Source organism: Caretta caretta, chromosome 14 (genome assembly GCF_965140235.1).
Source record: "Caretta caretta isolate rCarCar2 chromosome 14, rCarCar1.hap1, whole genome shotgun sequence".
NCBI classification, from domain to species: Eukaryota; Metazoa; Chordata; order Testudines; family Cheloniidae; genus Caretta; species Caretta caretta.
In genome coordinates, this window is record NC_134219.1 from 951,969 (window position 1) to 966,592 (window position 14,624).

The 14,624-nt window shown below is 60.9% G+C and overlaps 1 protein-coding gene across 1 annotated transcript; it reads right to left on the bottom strand.

Moving 5' to 3' along the window:
- Positions 1-1,759: 1,759 nt before the first annotated feature.
- On the bottom strand, positions 1,760-13,598 carry SLC25A10 (solute carrier family 25 member 10). The gene is made up of 11 exons (XM_048817422.2): positions 13,452-13,598; positions 10,425-10,544; positions 9,862-9,976; positions 9,730-9,778; positions 9,198-9,239; positions 8,718-8,761; positions 7,760-7,830; positions 7,512-7,604; positions 6,822-6,899; positions 4,056-4,112; positions 1,760-3,421 (listed from the first exon to the last, which is right to left on the bottom strand). The coding sequence occupies exons 1-11, from the start codon at positions 13,539-13,541 to the stop codon at positions 3,320-3,322; spliced, it is 861 nt and encodes a 286-aa protein (XP_048673379.1). The 5' UTR covers positions 13,542-13,598; the 3' UTR covers positions 1,760-3,319.
- Positions 13,599-14,624: the final 1,026 nt, after the last annotated feature.

The following is a 14,624-nucleotide window of genomic DNA, read 5'->3' on the forward strand; positions in this document are numbered from 1 at the left end:
AGCTGGGAGCTCCTGCCGCAGCCTGAGCATCTGCCCTGCCCCCAGCAGCACCCCCTGCTGGGAGAGTCTAGACCTGCATTTGCTGTTTTGTGCACTGAAACCCCACTCTAGCCCGTCTTCTAAGTGCTCAGGTCTCACTGTGTGCAATCCATAGGCCAGGCACCTGCGTGGCCCCAGCCCCCATGCAGCGGGGAGCTGCACCGACCCTCTGGTTCCAGTCTCTGCCAGCTGGTAGCAGGCCACGTCTGCCCCGTGCTGGCCCAACAGGGAGAGCGCGGCGTTCAGGTAAACACCGTCGGCAGCAGCCCACAAACATCGCCACAGCCCTGCTGAGGGGCGCTGCCTGAGCTGGGGTGCTGGGATGGCTTGGGGAGAAGGGCCAGCCCATGGCTGGGGCTGGCGCGTAACTGACAGCTCCACTCAGCCCCACCTCCTGTCCCCTCAGGCTGCTGGGCACACACAGGTTTACCCTGCGCTTGACCCTCATGGCTCCAGGGGAGGTTCAGTAGAATCCCAGGGACTCTGAACATCTGCCCCCTTGGCATGGAACCAATGCTCAACGGCCTGGCCTCCTGCCCGCCCAGTGCAGGGCCCCCGTGCTGCGAACAGCCTCACAGCAGTGCCCTGCTCTCTCACCTTGTGTATGGCACCACAGCCGGCATCTCAGCAGAAGTCCTGGCCTTCCTCTCGCTGCCCCTGGAGCCGGTGTGTCAGGCCCAGAAGCAGCAGAACCAGGAGCCCTGCTGCTTGCGCGTTAATCAGGTCCTTGGAAACTTGGACGGCACAGACAGACACAGCCTAGGGCTCCGCCGGTCCGGGGTGAAACCCATGGAAGTGCTGCTGAGCTACGGGTGGCACTGGGGGCGTGAGAGGCTCTGGCTCAGGCCTCTGCCATGGAGCCTGCAGGAGCCAGTCCCAGTGCTCAGCCTGGTCCCCAGGGCAGCAGCAGGCACCCCACATGCCCCAGCCTCCCCTTCCCCCAAACATGCAACAATCGTGAGGGACCACTGGTGCGGCTCCCTCCTCCCGCTCACCTGGGCTGTGCCTGAGCCCACCCTGGGGGGCAGGGGCAGGAACAAAGTGTGAGGCCAGACAGCATCATTAGGCTTCGTTAAGGTGACGAGTTTTCCTTGCCTCCCCATCCCAGGCTGGCTGCGTTCCACTTGCTGGAGCCCAATTAGTGTCACATCCAGGACGCGGCTGCGGTGGGAAGTGAAATGCGTGAAGTCGGCGGGTGCCCATGGCACAGCCTCTGCCTGGCAGTTTCTCCCACCGCTCCAGGCGGGGGCCCCTTGGGGCAGCAATGTGGGAACACCCCCCTGCTAGCAGCTTCACCCGCCCCCTGCAGTGCCCCCAGCCGAGCTGGAATGAGCCGGGGCACTGGCCAGATCCCCGAGCGCAAACCAGGGGGTGGAATGCGAGCTAGCGGTGTATGGGCTGGACAGGCCTGTCCTGGGGGCTCCAGGCTACACGGCCCGGGGAGCGCTCTACGTTCCAAACACTGCCACTGGGAGGGAGCTGTGCCGAGGCCAGGAACTGGGGGAGAGGAGAGTGCCCGGCTAAGACCCCGCAGTGAGGCTCTCCCCTCCCCACGGAGGGGACCATGCGGAGGGACAGGGCCCCGGGTGGTGGGGAGGAGGTGGCTTTGGGGCCTGTTTGACAGCTAAGATTTTTGCCTGTCTGCAAGGCTCTGGGGAGTTGGGGTGTCAGCTCCATCCCTTCCCATCCCCCGTGAAAGAAGCAACAGTCTCAGACCCGCAGCGGTTCCATTGGTTTATTATCAAGGTTACAAATGCTCCAGTTCTTTGATCCCACGGGGCACCACACACGGGTCTGACACCTGGCGCACGGCTCATTGCCTAGGGGCCTACCACACATGGGCAGCAGCAGCAACACTGCAGAAGTGGCGGCCCGTGGGGGCAGCAGCAAGGAGCAGGCATGAGATACAAACAGGGTCACTTCACAAGCGGGGTCCATCGCCTGGCCTGGAGCAGCCCCCGCAATTCACTCTGACCCTTAGACAGACACCACAGCAGATTCTCACCCAGCAAGGCCAGCGCAGAGCAGCCCCAGCGAAGCTCCCAGCCGGAGGCCCAGTCTGCCGGAGAAGGCAGCTCTGCTGGAATGTGCTAGATGTCGGGGTCCCACTTTGCTGCACACCATGGGATGAGCGCTGGGTGTAAACAGGTCAGATCTCTCCTGAACTGCTCCAGCTCCCTGGGTACATGGCCGGGGCACCCATGTGCCAGGCAGAGCTCACACCCAACAGTCTGTCCATCCGGACCACTGGGTGCAGGCCAGACAGCATGGTCAGTTTGGACTGGTTTCCACAGCTACTTTTCATCTACGTAAGACACTTTCCAAGGTGACTCCCGCCAAGTCCCCATTGTGGCCCGAGGCATCGTGCGCCCCGGGTGGGTTTGAGGCAGACACAGCGGGTCAGGCACTGCCCGGCCCAGGACAGGAGCTGGGCTGTGTGTGGGAGAAGGACTTTCCTCTCCTGGTCCCTAGCCAGCGCTTCATCCTCTGCCTGGCGCAGCTGAGCGGGGGAGGATCCTTTCTCCATCATTGGTACAAAGCACAGATCCCTGAAGAGCCCAACAACCTTTGGGTGTCTGGGAGATTTTGGCTGAGCAAACTGATCTTTAAAGCATGAGGCAGCAGGTGGGGAGAGGGGCTGAGGGAGCCAGGCTTCTGGGGAGAGTATTACCGGGGGCGGCACTAGACCCATCCCAGAACAGGGGCACCCGTGGACAGCAAGCCAAGGGCCTGCAGGGCTCAGGAAGGAGGGGAGGGGGGTGCCATCAGCCCAACAGGGGCAGAGATCACATGGGAATGGAGGCAGGGGCCAAATCCAACTGGTTCAGCACCCCAGCACCCTGAGCCTGGGTCTCCTTTCTCTGCCCACGAGAGCCTCTGGGGAAGCCCACGATCCCCTCCCCAGCTGCCACGGGTAATATTGCCACTAGACCCGGCTGCCCTGAGGGCTGGTGGAGCTGGCCGCACCTGAGCCCCGTTGCTGAAGAACCTTCCAGGTTCTGCTGTAAACAACAAGAGTGCCCTGGGACTCTGGGCCCATCACAGAGCAGGGGATGGACCGGCTCTGAAGAGCCTTGGCCTCCCAGGGCATGCCCCCCCCAGGGGGCCTGCAAGGTGCAGGGAGGAGAGGACCCATCCCTATTGCTATGGCAACTGTGAGCCCAGTCCAGGGGCAGGAAGGGGGGCCCTTTGGCTCAGCTGGGTTAGTGGGGGGCAGGGAGGATGGGGAGGGGGCTTCTGGGACCTCAGTGGCGGCTTGCTGGCTCGGGCCCTTCCCCACTCAGGCCAGCACTTTGATCCCAAAGTATTTGCGCAGCTGCTCCAGGAAGACGAAGGTGAGGACGGTGTGAGGCACCAGGCGGATGGCAGCAGGAACGAAGCCCTGGAAGGGGACGGGCAAGAAAGGGGAGAGAGGAGGGTCAGTCTCTGTCCTGCTGGGGCCTCCCCAGCCAGGATGCTCTGGCACTGAGCAATTCATCCCTCTGGGGGCTGTGGGTGAGGCGGGTGGGTGGAGGAGAAGGACAGGAGGAGGCTGCGGGGAGCAGAAGGGGCCAGGCAGGGGAGCAGCAGCCGGGTCCAAGGGGAGGGGCAGTAGGAGGGGTGGGAGAGGTGCCGCAGGGTGCCAGGGTGCGTGGGGTTCGCACGGTTGACGAATCTGTCCCCAGCGCCACTGTCAGCACCGCCCAGGCCCAGCGGGAGCCAGCGCCAGGGCCCCAGCCCCTACAGGCCTTTTCATGGGCTCCACCCCCACAGCCCCTCACCCACCCAGCAGGGAGGTCCTGGGGCTGCCCTTCCAGACAACCCTGCCCCGGGAGCCACTGCGTCAGCCCAGGGCGAGCCCAAGACACGGAGCAGCCAGCTAGAGCCAGAGCAGGCCCCCGCATCGCCCGCCTCCTGTGCTCCTTTTACCCTACACTCTGCCCCCCAGCTCCCACGTGAGCACCCTCCTGCTCCCACACTTCTTCCACTCCCTACCGGCCCCCAGTGCGCTCCACCCCCCAGCCTCAACCCAGTACCTTGTAGAAGGCGAGAGGTCCAAGCCTGGCAGTCTCCACTGCGCAGTGGACAACACCCTGAAACAAAAGAGAGGGAAATAAGCCAGTTCCTGCCCCGGGAACTGGTCTGGCTCGCAGCTGCCGTGGAGACAAGAGTGTCTGGGCTGAGATCTGGGGCAGGAGCAGCTATGGGGAGTGAGGAGTCAGGGATCCAGCCATGGGGCAGTGGGGAGGATACACAGGCAGCTGGTGAGATTGTGGCAGGGAAGGGGGGGTGAACATAAGAATGGCCATACTGGGTCAGACCAAAGGTCCATCCAGCCCAGTATCCTGTCTCCCGACAGTGGCCAATGCCAGGTGCCCCAGAGGGAATGAACCTAACAGGTAATGATCTAGTGATCTCTCTCCTGCCATCCATCTCCACTCTCTGACAAACAGAGTTAGGGACACCATTCCTTAACCATCCTTGCTAATAGCCATTAATGGACTTAACTGGATAAATTCATGGAGGTTCTCTTTTAAACGCTGTTATAGTCCTAGCCTTCACAACCTCCTCAGGCAAGGAGTTCCACAGGTTGACTGTGAGCTGAGTGAAGAAGAACTTACTTTTATTTGTTTTAAACCTGCTGCCAATTAATTTCATTTGGTGGCCCCTAGTTCTTATATTATGGGAGCAAGTAAATAACTTTTCCTTGTTCGTTTTCTCTACACCACTCATGAGTTTATAGACCACTATCGTATCCCCCCCTTAGTCTCCTCTTTTCCAAGATGAAAAGTCCTGGCCTCTTTAATCTCTCCTCATATGGGACCCGTTCCAAACCCCTAATCATTTTAGTTGCCCTTTTCTGAACCTTTTCTAAGGTCTTTTTTGAGATGAGGGGACCACATCTATACGCAGTATTCAAGATGCGGGCATACCATGGATTTACATAAAGGCAATAAGATATTCTCCGTCTTATTCTCTATTCCTTTTTTAATGATTCCTAACATCACGCAGTGTGCAGCAGCAGTCAAAAAAGCAAATGGGGACGTTTTCAGAGAACTATCTACAATGACGCCAAGAACTTACTCCTGATTAGTTGTACTAAATTAGCCCCCATCATATTGTATGTATAGTTGGGGTTATTTTTTCCAACGTGCATTACTTTACATTTATCCACATTAAATTTCATTTGCCATTTTGTTGCCCAGTCACTTAGTTTTGTGAGATCTTTTTGAATTTCTTCACAGTCTGCTTTGGTCTTAACTATCTTGAGCAGTTTAGTATCATCTGCAAACTTTGCCACCTCACTGTTTACCCCTTTCTCCAGATCATTTACGAATAAGTTGAATAGGATTGGTCCTAGGACTGACCCTTGGGGAACACCACTAGCTACCCCTCTCCATTCTGAAAATTTACCATTTATTCCTACCCTTTGTTCCCTGTCTTTTAACCAGTTCTCAATCCATGAAAGGATCTTCCCTCTTATCCCATGACAACTTAATTTACGTAAGAGCCTCTGGTGAGGGACCTTGTCAAAGGCTTTCTAAGTACACTGGATCCCCCTTGTCCACATGGCTGTTGACCCCCTCAAAGAACTCTAATAGATTAGTAAGACATGATCTTCCTTTACAGAAGCCATGTTGACTTTTGCGCAACAATTTATGTTCTTCTGTGTGTCTGACAATTTTTACTATTGTTTCAACTAATTTGCCTGGTACTGATGTTAGACGTACCGGTCTCTAATTGCCAGGATCACCTCTAGAGCCCTTCTTAAATATTGGCGTTACATTAGCTATCTTCCAGTCACTAGGTACAGAAGCTGATTTGAAGGACAGGTTGCAAACTACAGTTAATAGCTCTGCAATTTCACATTCGCGTTCTTTCAGAACTCTTGGGTGAATGCCATCTAGTCCTGGTGACTTGTTACTGTTCAGCTTCTCAATGAATTCCAAAACCTCCTCTAGTGACAGTTCAATCTGTGACAATTCCTCAGATTTGTCACCTACAAAAGATGGTTCAGGTTTGGGAATCTCCCTAACATCCTCAGCCGTGAAGACTTGAAGCAAAGAATTAATTTAACTTCTCTACAAAGACTTTATTGTCTTTAAGTGCTCCTTCTGTATCTTGATCGTCCAGGGGCTAGTTTTTGGCTAGCTGTTCTTCAAACTCCTTTTTGGCTTTTCTTATTACATTTTTACATTTAATTTGGCAATGTTTATGCTCCTTTCTATTTTCCTCACTAGGATTTGACTTCCACTTTTTAAAAGATGCCTTTTTTATCTCTCACTGCTTCTTTTACATGGTTGTTAAACCACGGTGGCTCTTTGTTAGTTCTTTTACGGTGTTTTTTTAATTTGGGGTATACATTTAAGTTGAGCGTCTATTATGGTGTCTTTGAAAAGTGTCCATGCAGCTTGCAGGGATTTCACCCCAGTCACTGTACCTTTTAATTTCTGTTTAACTAACCTCCTCGTTTTTGCATAGTTCCCCTTTCTGAAATTAAATGCCACAGCGTTGGGCTGTTGAGGTGTTCTGCCCACCACAGGAATGTTAAATGTTATTATATTATGATCACTATTTCCAAGCGGTCCTGTTATAGCTACATCTTGGACCAGATCCTGCGCTCCACTCAGGACTACTCGAGAGTTGCCTCTCCCCTTGTGGGTTCCTGTCCCAGCTGCTCCAAGAAGCAGTCATTTAAAGTATCGAGAAATTTTGTCTCTGCATTTTGTCCTGAGGTGACATGTACCCAGTGGTGGGGAGGAGCAGGACAAATTGTAATGAGCCAGGGCAGGATTACTCACCCGGTACTCTCCCTGCGAATTCATCAGGCGGGTCTTGAGTACGTCCATGGGCTGACAGAGGAACGTGGCACATCCACCCTGGGGGGAAGGGACAAAGATAGGTCACAGACAGGGAGTCCCTGCGACTGGTGGTGCCACCGGCCCTTTCCCTTCCAGTCCCTGTGCAGCAGAGGGCAGGTGAATGAGCACAGGAGCTGCCTACATAACCCACCCATGCTAGCAGAGTAGGAGTCTCTTGTTAGTCTCTAAGGTGCCACAAGTCCTCCTTTTCTTTTTGTGGATACAGACTAACACGGCTGATACTCTGAAATCTTGCTCTCTAGTGGCTGCTCCACATGGGGCTGAGAGTCTACTACTGCTGCCAGATAGTGGAGCGGCTCCTTTAGCTCCGGGAATACTACTAGCTCATGCACGTAGTGTGGAAGGTCCCAGGTTCGGATCCCAGCTCTGGGTCACTAATCTGCAGAGGGGAACAGGGAAAGAACCTACATGCTGTGAACAGAAGAGACCTGAAGGCCTGTGGTGGGGGGTCTCCTCATACCACTGCCTCATTTCACTGGGGCAGGAGCACCGCAGCAGCAGCCTGAGGCTGTGGGGAAGCCAGAAGCCCTGTGGGGTGCACGCCAAGCTGGCTGCAATTCCTCTAGCACCATCAGGCAGCCTCCACCCCCCTGCCCTGCCCCCACTCACAGCGATGAAGCTGGCCAGGAAGTGAGTGAAGATGTTGTCGGAGAGAAACCCAGTCGTGAGAACCAGTTGCTTGGCCTGGTCGTAGCAGGAGAGCTGCAGGTATGGGGGGGTGCAGTTAGCGGCTTGGCCCACCCTGCCTCCATGTCTCCTCATACCCCAGGGGACTGGCTCCCCCACCCCCAGGAGGTGGCCCTCAGGGCACAGCCAGTCCCAGCTGCCCCCCAGTGCCCGGGGGGGAGGGTTCCTACCTGTCCAACAGTGACCAGGGCCCCTCGGCTCGACGCCATCGTAGCCCCTGAGAACAGCTTCTTCAAGCCCTCTGGGGAGGGGAATCAGTGCACAGTTCAGGTGTGTGAATTCGGCCCCAGGCCAGCTGGGAGCTGCCACTCCCAGTCCCATCAGTCCTGCACCCCTGCCCCCCACCCCCCAGCAGCCACCCCCACCACGGCCTGGGGCTTGTGCAGGGCGGCAGGCCCTGGCTGTGACTCCAGCCCCTAGACTCTCCACCACCCAGCGGGGGAACTCCCCAGGGGCTCCTTCTGAAAGCCGCCCCCCCCCCCAGGCTCTGGCTCCAAGGCACAAGAAGTCACTCACCCTACCACTGGCTCCTTTCAGCCTGTTCTGGCACTCTCCCTCTCCACTGCTTGTCTGTCTGCCTCTTCTTCCTTTCTTTGAAAACACAACTCCCCTTTCAGGCTCCCCCTTCCCAGCTGGGGGCGAGGGGAGTGTTTCATTCCCACCCCGGAGGGCTCGGGGCTGGTGCCTCTCACTGCAGCGTCTGGTCTGGCCCTTGCTGTGTCATCCCACAGGACAAACCCAAACTGCCCAGAGGGCTGCTATGGCTGCTGCACTTCAGAGGCAGCATCTGGATGAACAATCCCAACCACGCCCCCAACCCAGCCTGCCCCTTGGGCCCTGCTCTTCTCCAGCACCTTCTCTACCTGGCCATTTGGACCCCAGCCCTGCCCATAGCCTCCAGCCACACCACGACAGGGCTGCTAGCCAGGCTGCCCCTGTTCCCTGCCAGATCCAGCCCCACACCCAGCTGCCATTTGGCTCCTGACCAAACCGAGCCATTTAGCAGCCCTGGTGTCCCCCAGAAACAATTCCTGCTCTGAGGCTTCACAACACCAGCAGAGGATGCCCCCGATCAGGCCAGAGGAGATGCCAAGCCCCTGTGCCCCCAGGCTTTTGGCAGAGTCCTACCCTCACGAAGCACTCGGTACATGCCATCCAAGGCGTGGGAGTAACTGGAGGGACAAGAAGGGAAAGAGGTAAAGCCGTGAACTCTTCCCATCAGCCCTCATCGTCTCCGACACCCTACTCAAGGTGTCCAGCGTTGCTGGGAATTTCTGCTTGAGGAGCAGAGCTGGGGTCACCCAATGCACTGTCCCCCACCCGGCTCCCCAGCCTGGCTCCCTCCAGCCAGCAAGGGTGGTGCTTGGAGCAATGCTGCCCCCCTGTGGCCACGCCACCTCACTGCAGCTCTCATCCACAGAGATGGGACAGGGATGGCACAAAGGGAGAGGATCCCCTCAGTGCCATCATGTGAGCAGCCCCTTAGCATCCTATTAGGGATCCTTGCTACCCCCCTCTCCCCCCATCACATGCTCGGGGGGGGGGAGGGACCCAAGCCAGTTGGTCTCAAGTCCCGGGGGTCCCCCCACTTACTGCACCATCACTCACTTCCGCCTCAAATGCATCGGCTGCTTCATGTCATTCTGCATCCTACAGAGACAGAGCAGTGGGGGAGGTGAGGGGAGACAGACCAAGACAGACTGAGCGACCTGCCCCTGTGATCTCCTAAGGCTGAGCAGCCCTTGGGGCAGGGCTCTGGCCCTCTTGTTCTGAGCAGGCCCGAGCTCACCCAGCATGTGACTATGACCGGTGCTCCCTGGGGAGATGGGGCCACGCAGAGGGCGTAGCCCTGCACCCGTGGGGACAGGGACCTAGCTGGGCTTCTCCACTGCCAGCTCCTGTGATGTCAGGAGGGGCCACCCCCAGGGATCTGGAACCCCTGGCCTGGGGCAGCCCCAGGCACAGTTGGGGCAATTCCGGTCCCTCCAGGTGCAGGACGTAGGATCTGCCACGTTGGATCAAGCCACCAACCCATGGAGTCCACGACAAGCTGAGACGGGGTGCCCCACAACTCCCTCTGCCCAGCGCACCTCCAGCCACGTCCCCAGCGAGCAGAGCATCCAAGACACATGGAACTGACCTGACGTTCACCATGTCTGCTGGGGTCCCCACAAACCCACCAGTGAAACCTGCAACCAGAGAAGATTCAGGGTCAAGGGACTCCTCAAGCCTGGCCACAGCCCATGGCCTGGGCTCCCCGGCCCCTGCTCACCTCCCGCAGCACCAAGCAGCACCTTCTGGTAGAAGGGCAGAGGTCCCTGGGTGCCTTGGCTCAAGCGGTCCCGTGCGGTCTCATAGATGGCGAAGCGGGTCAGGGAGTACGTCATCTGAGGAGAAGAGAGTCAGAGCATGGCCCAAGTGCTGCACTCCAGGGGGCTCCCTGCCCTCCCCAGACAGTCACCAAAGGTGCTGCCCAGCACGTGGCATCGAGCCCGTAAACAGAGCCTCAGTTGGCACCGAGCCCCTGGCTCCAGGGCTGGGCTGCTGCCCCCCAGCTCAGCCAGAAGGGCTGCTCCCTGGAAAGGGCCAGATGCAGCTGCACAACCAAGGGCAGCACCTGGATCTGGGGGGAATGTGTGGGGCCTGAGTAATGGGAGGGGAGTGACCCCCATGGCAGGAAGCTTAGGGACTGGGTAGAGGGTGACCCCCATGGCAGGAGGCACAGGACCTGGGTGACAGGTTGGGGTGTGTGCTCTACAGCGGGAGGTGCAGGGCCCAGTATGGGGAGTGCCCCCTCATGGCAGAAGTGGGGCAGATGTGGCCCCTGGCACTCACCTGGCGGCAGAGCGAGGCACTGAGCCCGTTGTAGAGCGCCAGAAAGCCATCCGTGCGGATCACGCGCAGCGCCATGCCTGTCATGCGCATCTGCACCTCCTGCTGCGTCTGCAGATGAACCTGGGTCAGGGAGAAAGATGCCAGGGTCAGACCCAGCTCCGAGCGCACTGTAGGGCTGATCCCTCCATCCACTGAGGAGCCAAGACTGGGACAGCTGCTTGTGACCCTTTTCCTGCACATCGGGGACAATGGTCCTGACCCTTCTTGAGGTTAATCCTTAGCACATGTGCTGGGATGCCTCAGCAAGTGACCACAGCCCCATGAGCTCCCCCACGCGACCGGAGCTTGGGAATCAGCCCAACAGCCCGTCACCTGGAGCAGGGACCATGGCAGGCAAGGGGCTGGGGGGATACAAAAGCAAGTTAGAGGGCACCTGTAAGTAGTGAACCCCCCTCCCAGCATGGGGTGCCCCCACGCCACGTCCCAGCTTTCAGCGGCCGCAGCACCTGGCAGCAGGAATCTCCCTAGCGTTTCCAGCGAGAAACACCGTCTCTCTTTCTCTGCTTGCCCAGCCTGGGGGAAAAGCAGAGCCAGGAAACAGACCCAGGAGTCCTAAACAGACCCAGGAGTCCTGACCAGTCCCCAGCCCCAGCCCAGGGTAACTGTACATCTTCCACTTTAGTATCAGAGGGTGTGATGAAGTGGGACTGTTCTTAATGGTTCCTCTGAATGGGGGGGGGGCCCCCGACACCCTGTTTCCTGGCAACTGATGGCCTGGCGCCCCCCCCCAGAGCTAAAGGGTTGGAGAACAAAGGAATCAGGTGACCTCCTGGCCCGGGAAAGGGACAAAGCCCAGAGGAGGAGGGGCTGGAGGGAGTTTCAGTTTGGGGCTAGCTGGGGACATGGAGTGAAGGGCAGACGTGGTTGTCTGGCTCACCGCCCCCCAAAATGGACCCAGCTGAGGGGTCCTGTTCTCTGCACCTGCAAGCTCTGTGTTAGACCATGTTCCCGTCGTCTAATAAACCTTCTGTTTTACTGGCTGGCTGAGAGTCACGTCTGACTGCAGAGTTGGGGGGCAGGACCCTCTGGCTTCTCCAGGACCCCACCTGGGCGGACTCGCTGGGGGAAGCGCACAGAGGGGCACAGGAGGCTGAATGCTCCAAGGTCAGACCCAGGAAGGTGGAAGCCGGGTGAGCTGGGTGTCCTGCAGACAGGCTGCTCATAGAAAGGAGACTTCCCCAGAGTCCTGCCTGGCTTCATGGGGAGCAGTTCCAGAGCATCGCCCAGGGACTCCGTGACAGAGGGCCCCCTGCAAGATGGGGCTCTGTGAGCCAGGGGATCCCCTACACCTATCCGAGCCACCCGCGCCCTCCATAGAGCCCCAGCATATACCAGCGCCTACAGCCTGTGGCCGTGCTGTGCCAAGCCTGGGTCCAAAGTCCTCAGGAGAGAAGATTAACGAGTGCTGGGGACCAGGCTTCACTCGTGGAGTTATGGAGCATGGGCCTTGGAACGCAGCCAGAGAGGCCCAGGAATATGGGGCCTGTGATGGGGAAGGTGGCACGGGGAACTAGTCCTCCCTCTTCCCTATGCAGGCCTGTGCCCTTGGGATTCCAGCAAGAGCCAGGCAGGTGCTAACTGGGAGCTGCTCTGACAAGGCCAGAGCCCACTGGGATGATGTTGGGGAGCTGGGCAAATGGCCCAGCTATGCAGGAACCAGCCCGAGCCAGAGATTATGTAGCCGAGAGCAGCCCCCAGAAACACACAGCAGCCAGGCCCCAGCACGGCCTCGGCCCTTACTGGGAAGCCAGTCCCTGGACAGTGCCAGCCTGCAGACCCAGCAGCGCTGAGGGACCAGCTCCGGGGGGCGGGGGGCGCTGTGGAGCCTCCAAACAGGCAGTTGGGGAGGTCAGAGCCAACCCTGCTGCCTGCCGGGGCAGTGGGAGCCCAGGGGGCAGAGGGGGTCCAAGGGGCGGGAGGGGGGTTCAGGGGGCTGGAGGCAGTGGGGGGCCTAGGAGGGGATCCGGGGAGCAGTGGGGGACCCAGAGGGTTGGGGCAGTGGGGGGCTCGGGGGGGGCAGGTTCCCGGGGGGGTCCCGGGGGGGCAGAGGGCCGGGGCAGTGGGGGTCCCGGGGGGGTCCCGGGGGGCAGAGGGCCGGGGCAGTGGGGGGCTCGGGGGGGGGCAGGGTCCCGGGGGGGTCCCGGGGGGCAGAGGGCCGGGGCAGTGGGGGTCCCGGGGGGGTCCCGGGGGGCAGAGGGCCGGGGCAGTGGGGGGCTCGGGGGGGGCAGGGTCCCGGGGGGGTCCGGGGGGCAGAGGGCCGGGGCAGTGGGGGGCTCGGGGGGGGCAGGGTCCCGGGGGGGTCCCGGGGGGCAGAGGGCCGGGGCAGTGGGGGGCTCGGGGGGGGCAGGGTCCCGGGGGGGGTCCGGGGGGCAGAGGGCCGGGGCAGTGGGGGGCTCGGGGGGGGCAGGGTCCCGGGGGGGGTCCGGGGGGCAGGGTCCCGGGGGGGTCCGGGGGGCAGAGGGCCGGGGCAGTGGGGGGCTCGGGGGGGGCAGGGTCCCGGGGGGGGTCCGGGGGGCAGGGTCCCGGGGGGTCGAGGGCCGGGGCAGTGGGGGGCTCGGGGGGGGGCAGGGTCCCGGGGGGGTCCCGGGGGGGCAGAGGGCCGGGGCAGTGGGGGTCCCGGGGGGCAGAGGGCCGGGGCAGTGGGGGGCTCGGGGGGGGCAGGGTCCCGGGGGGGTCCCGGGGGGCAGAGGGCCGGGGCAGTGGGGGGCTCGGGGGGGGCAGGGTCCCGGGGGGGGTCCGGGGGGCAGGGTCCCGGGGGGGTCCGGGGGGCAGAGGGCCGGGGCAGTGGGGGGCTCGGGGGGGGCAGGGTCCCGGGGGGGGTCCGGGGGGCAGAGGGCCGGGGCAGTGGGGGGCTCGGGGGGGGCAGGGTCCCGGGGGGGTCCCGGGGGGCAGAGGGCCGGGGCAGTGGGGGGCTCGGGGGGGGGCAGGGTCCCGGGGGGGGTCCGGGGGGCAGAGGGCCCGGCGCACCTTGAGCAGGTCCAGCGGGTGGGTGCAGCAGGCGGCGCCGCACGAGGCCAGGCCCCCGAAGTACCAGCGGGACACGCGCCGCTCCGCCATCGGGCCGGTCCGCGCGCCGGGATCCGCGGCCCTGGGGGTGCGGCCGAGCCCGGCGCAGCCCCGCCCCGCCTGGCGCAGCCCCGCCCCGCCTTCAACGGGCAACGCCAGCGCAGGGAGGCTTCAAAGGGCGACGGCAGCGGGGCCCAGAGCAGGCCCCAGGCCAGGCCAGGCTCGGGGGGCCTGCCTACCCACCCCTCCCCCTCGGCAGGCCGGGGCCGGGACAGCAGCAGCCCCCCCCGCTGAGAACGCAGTGCTGTGGGTCACCCCCTTTGCACCCCGGGGCGAGGCAGGGCACCTGCCATGCTGCATCGACAAAGGCGAGTACGGATGGGCCGGCGAGGGGTGGGGTGCGCACACGGCTTGAGCGGGGTGCTCCTGGGCCTGGTTCAGGGCTTTGTGACTAATCCCGCCAGGGCCAGCGCGGGGTTCAGGGATGTGGCGCTGGACTGGAGCCCAAGCTTGCTCCAGCTGGTCACCTTTCAAAGCAGACACGGCCTGAGCTCCGGTACCTGGGCTTTTAGGGCAGGGAGACTAGTCGCCTCCCAATGCACAAGACAGGCAGCAGCAAGGAAAAACCACAGGCCAGGCCAGGGTGTGGGCTCAGGCAGGGTCAGAAGCTCTCTAAGCCAGGGGGTTCTCAAACGGAGGTCATGACCCCTCAAGGGGATGCAAGGTGGTTACACAGGGATCACGACATGTCAGCTCTGTGGGGCTGACAGCCCAAAGCCCCCCATAAATTACCCCACTCTGTTTTCAATTAATAAGGGGGGGTCACGCTCAGAGACTTGCTCTGTGAAAGGAGTCACCAGCACAGAAAGTTTGAAAACCGCTAATTCCCTTGAGGTAACATATGCAGCCTTCTAGGGGCTGGCCAACAGCTGGAGAGAAAGCTCAACTCCAAACCCTCAAACGGAGAGTAATCCTGCCCAGGCCCCACTCCCCGGCACCTTGGCTAGCTTGTAACACCCCTTTTAGATCCTGGCCTATCCATAACCTGAACACAGAGCTGCCCTCGGCCAGGATGCCCCTCTGCCTGGCAGAGTGGCAGCTTGGCAAACAGGGGCAGTGAGGGGCTGGGCTTGC

What these genes read in the sequence shown, in the direction of transcription:
- SLC25A10 (XM_048817422.2), bottom strand. Translation starts at nt 13,541, where the DNA reads ATGGCGGAGCGGCGCGTGTCCCGCTGGTACTTCGGGGGCCTGGCCTCG. An exon ending in GCAGACATGGTGAACGTCAG is followed by an intron (nt 9,240 to 9,729) that starts GTCAGTTCCATG and finishes CTGTCTCTGTAG; the next exon opens with GATGCAGAATGACATGAAGC. An exon ending in GACCTCTCGCCTTCTACAAG is followed by an intron (nt 3,422 to 4,055) that starts GTACTGGGTTGA and finishes GTCCCCTTCCAG; the next exon opens with GGCTTCGTTCCTGCTGCCAT.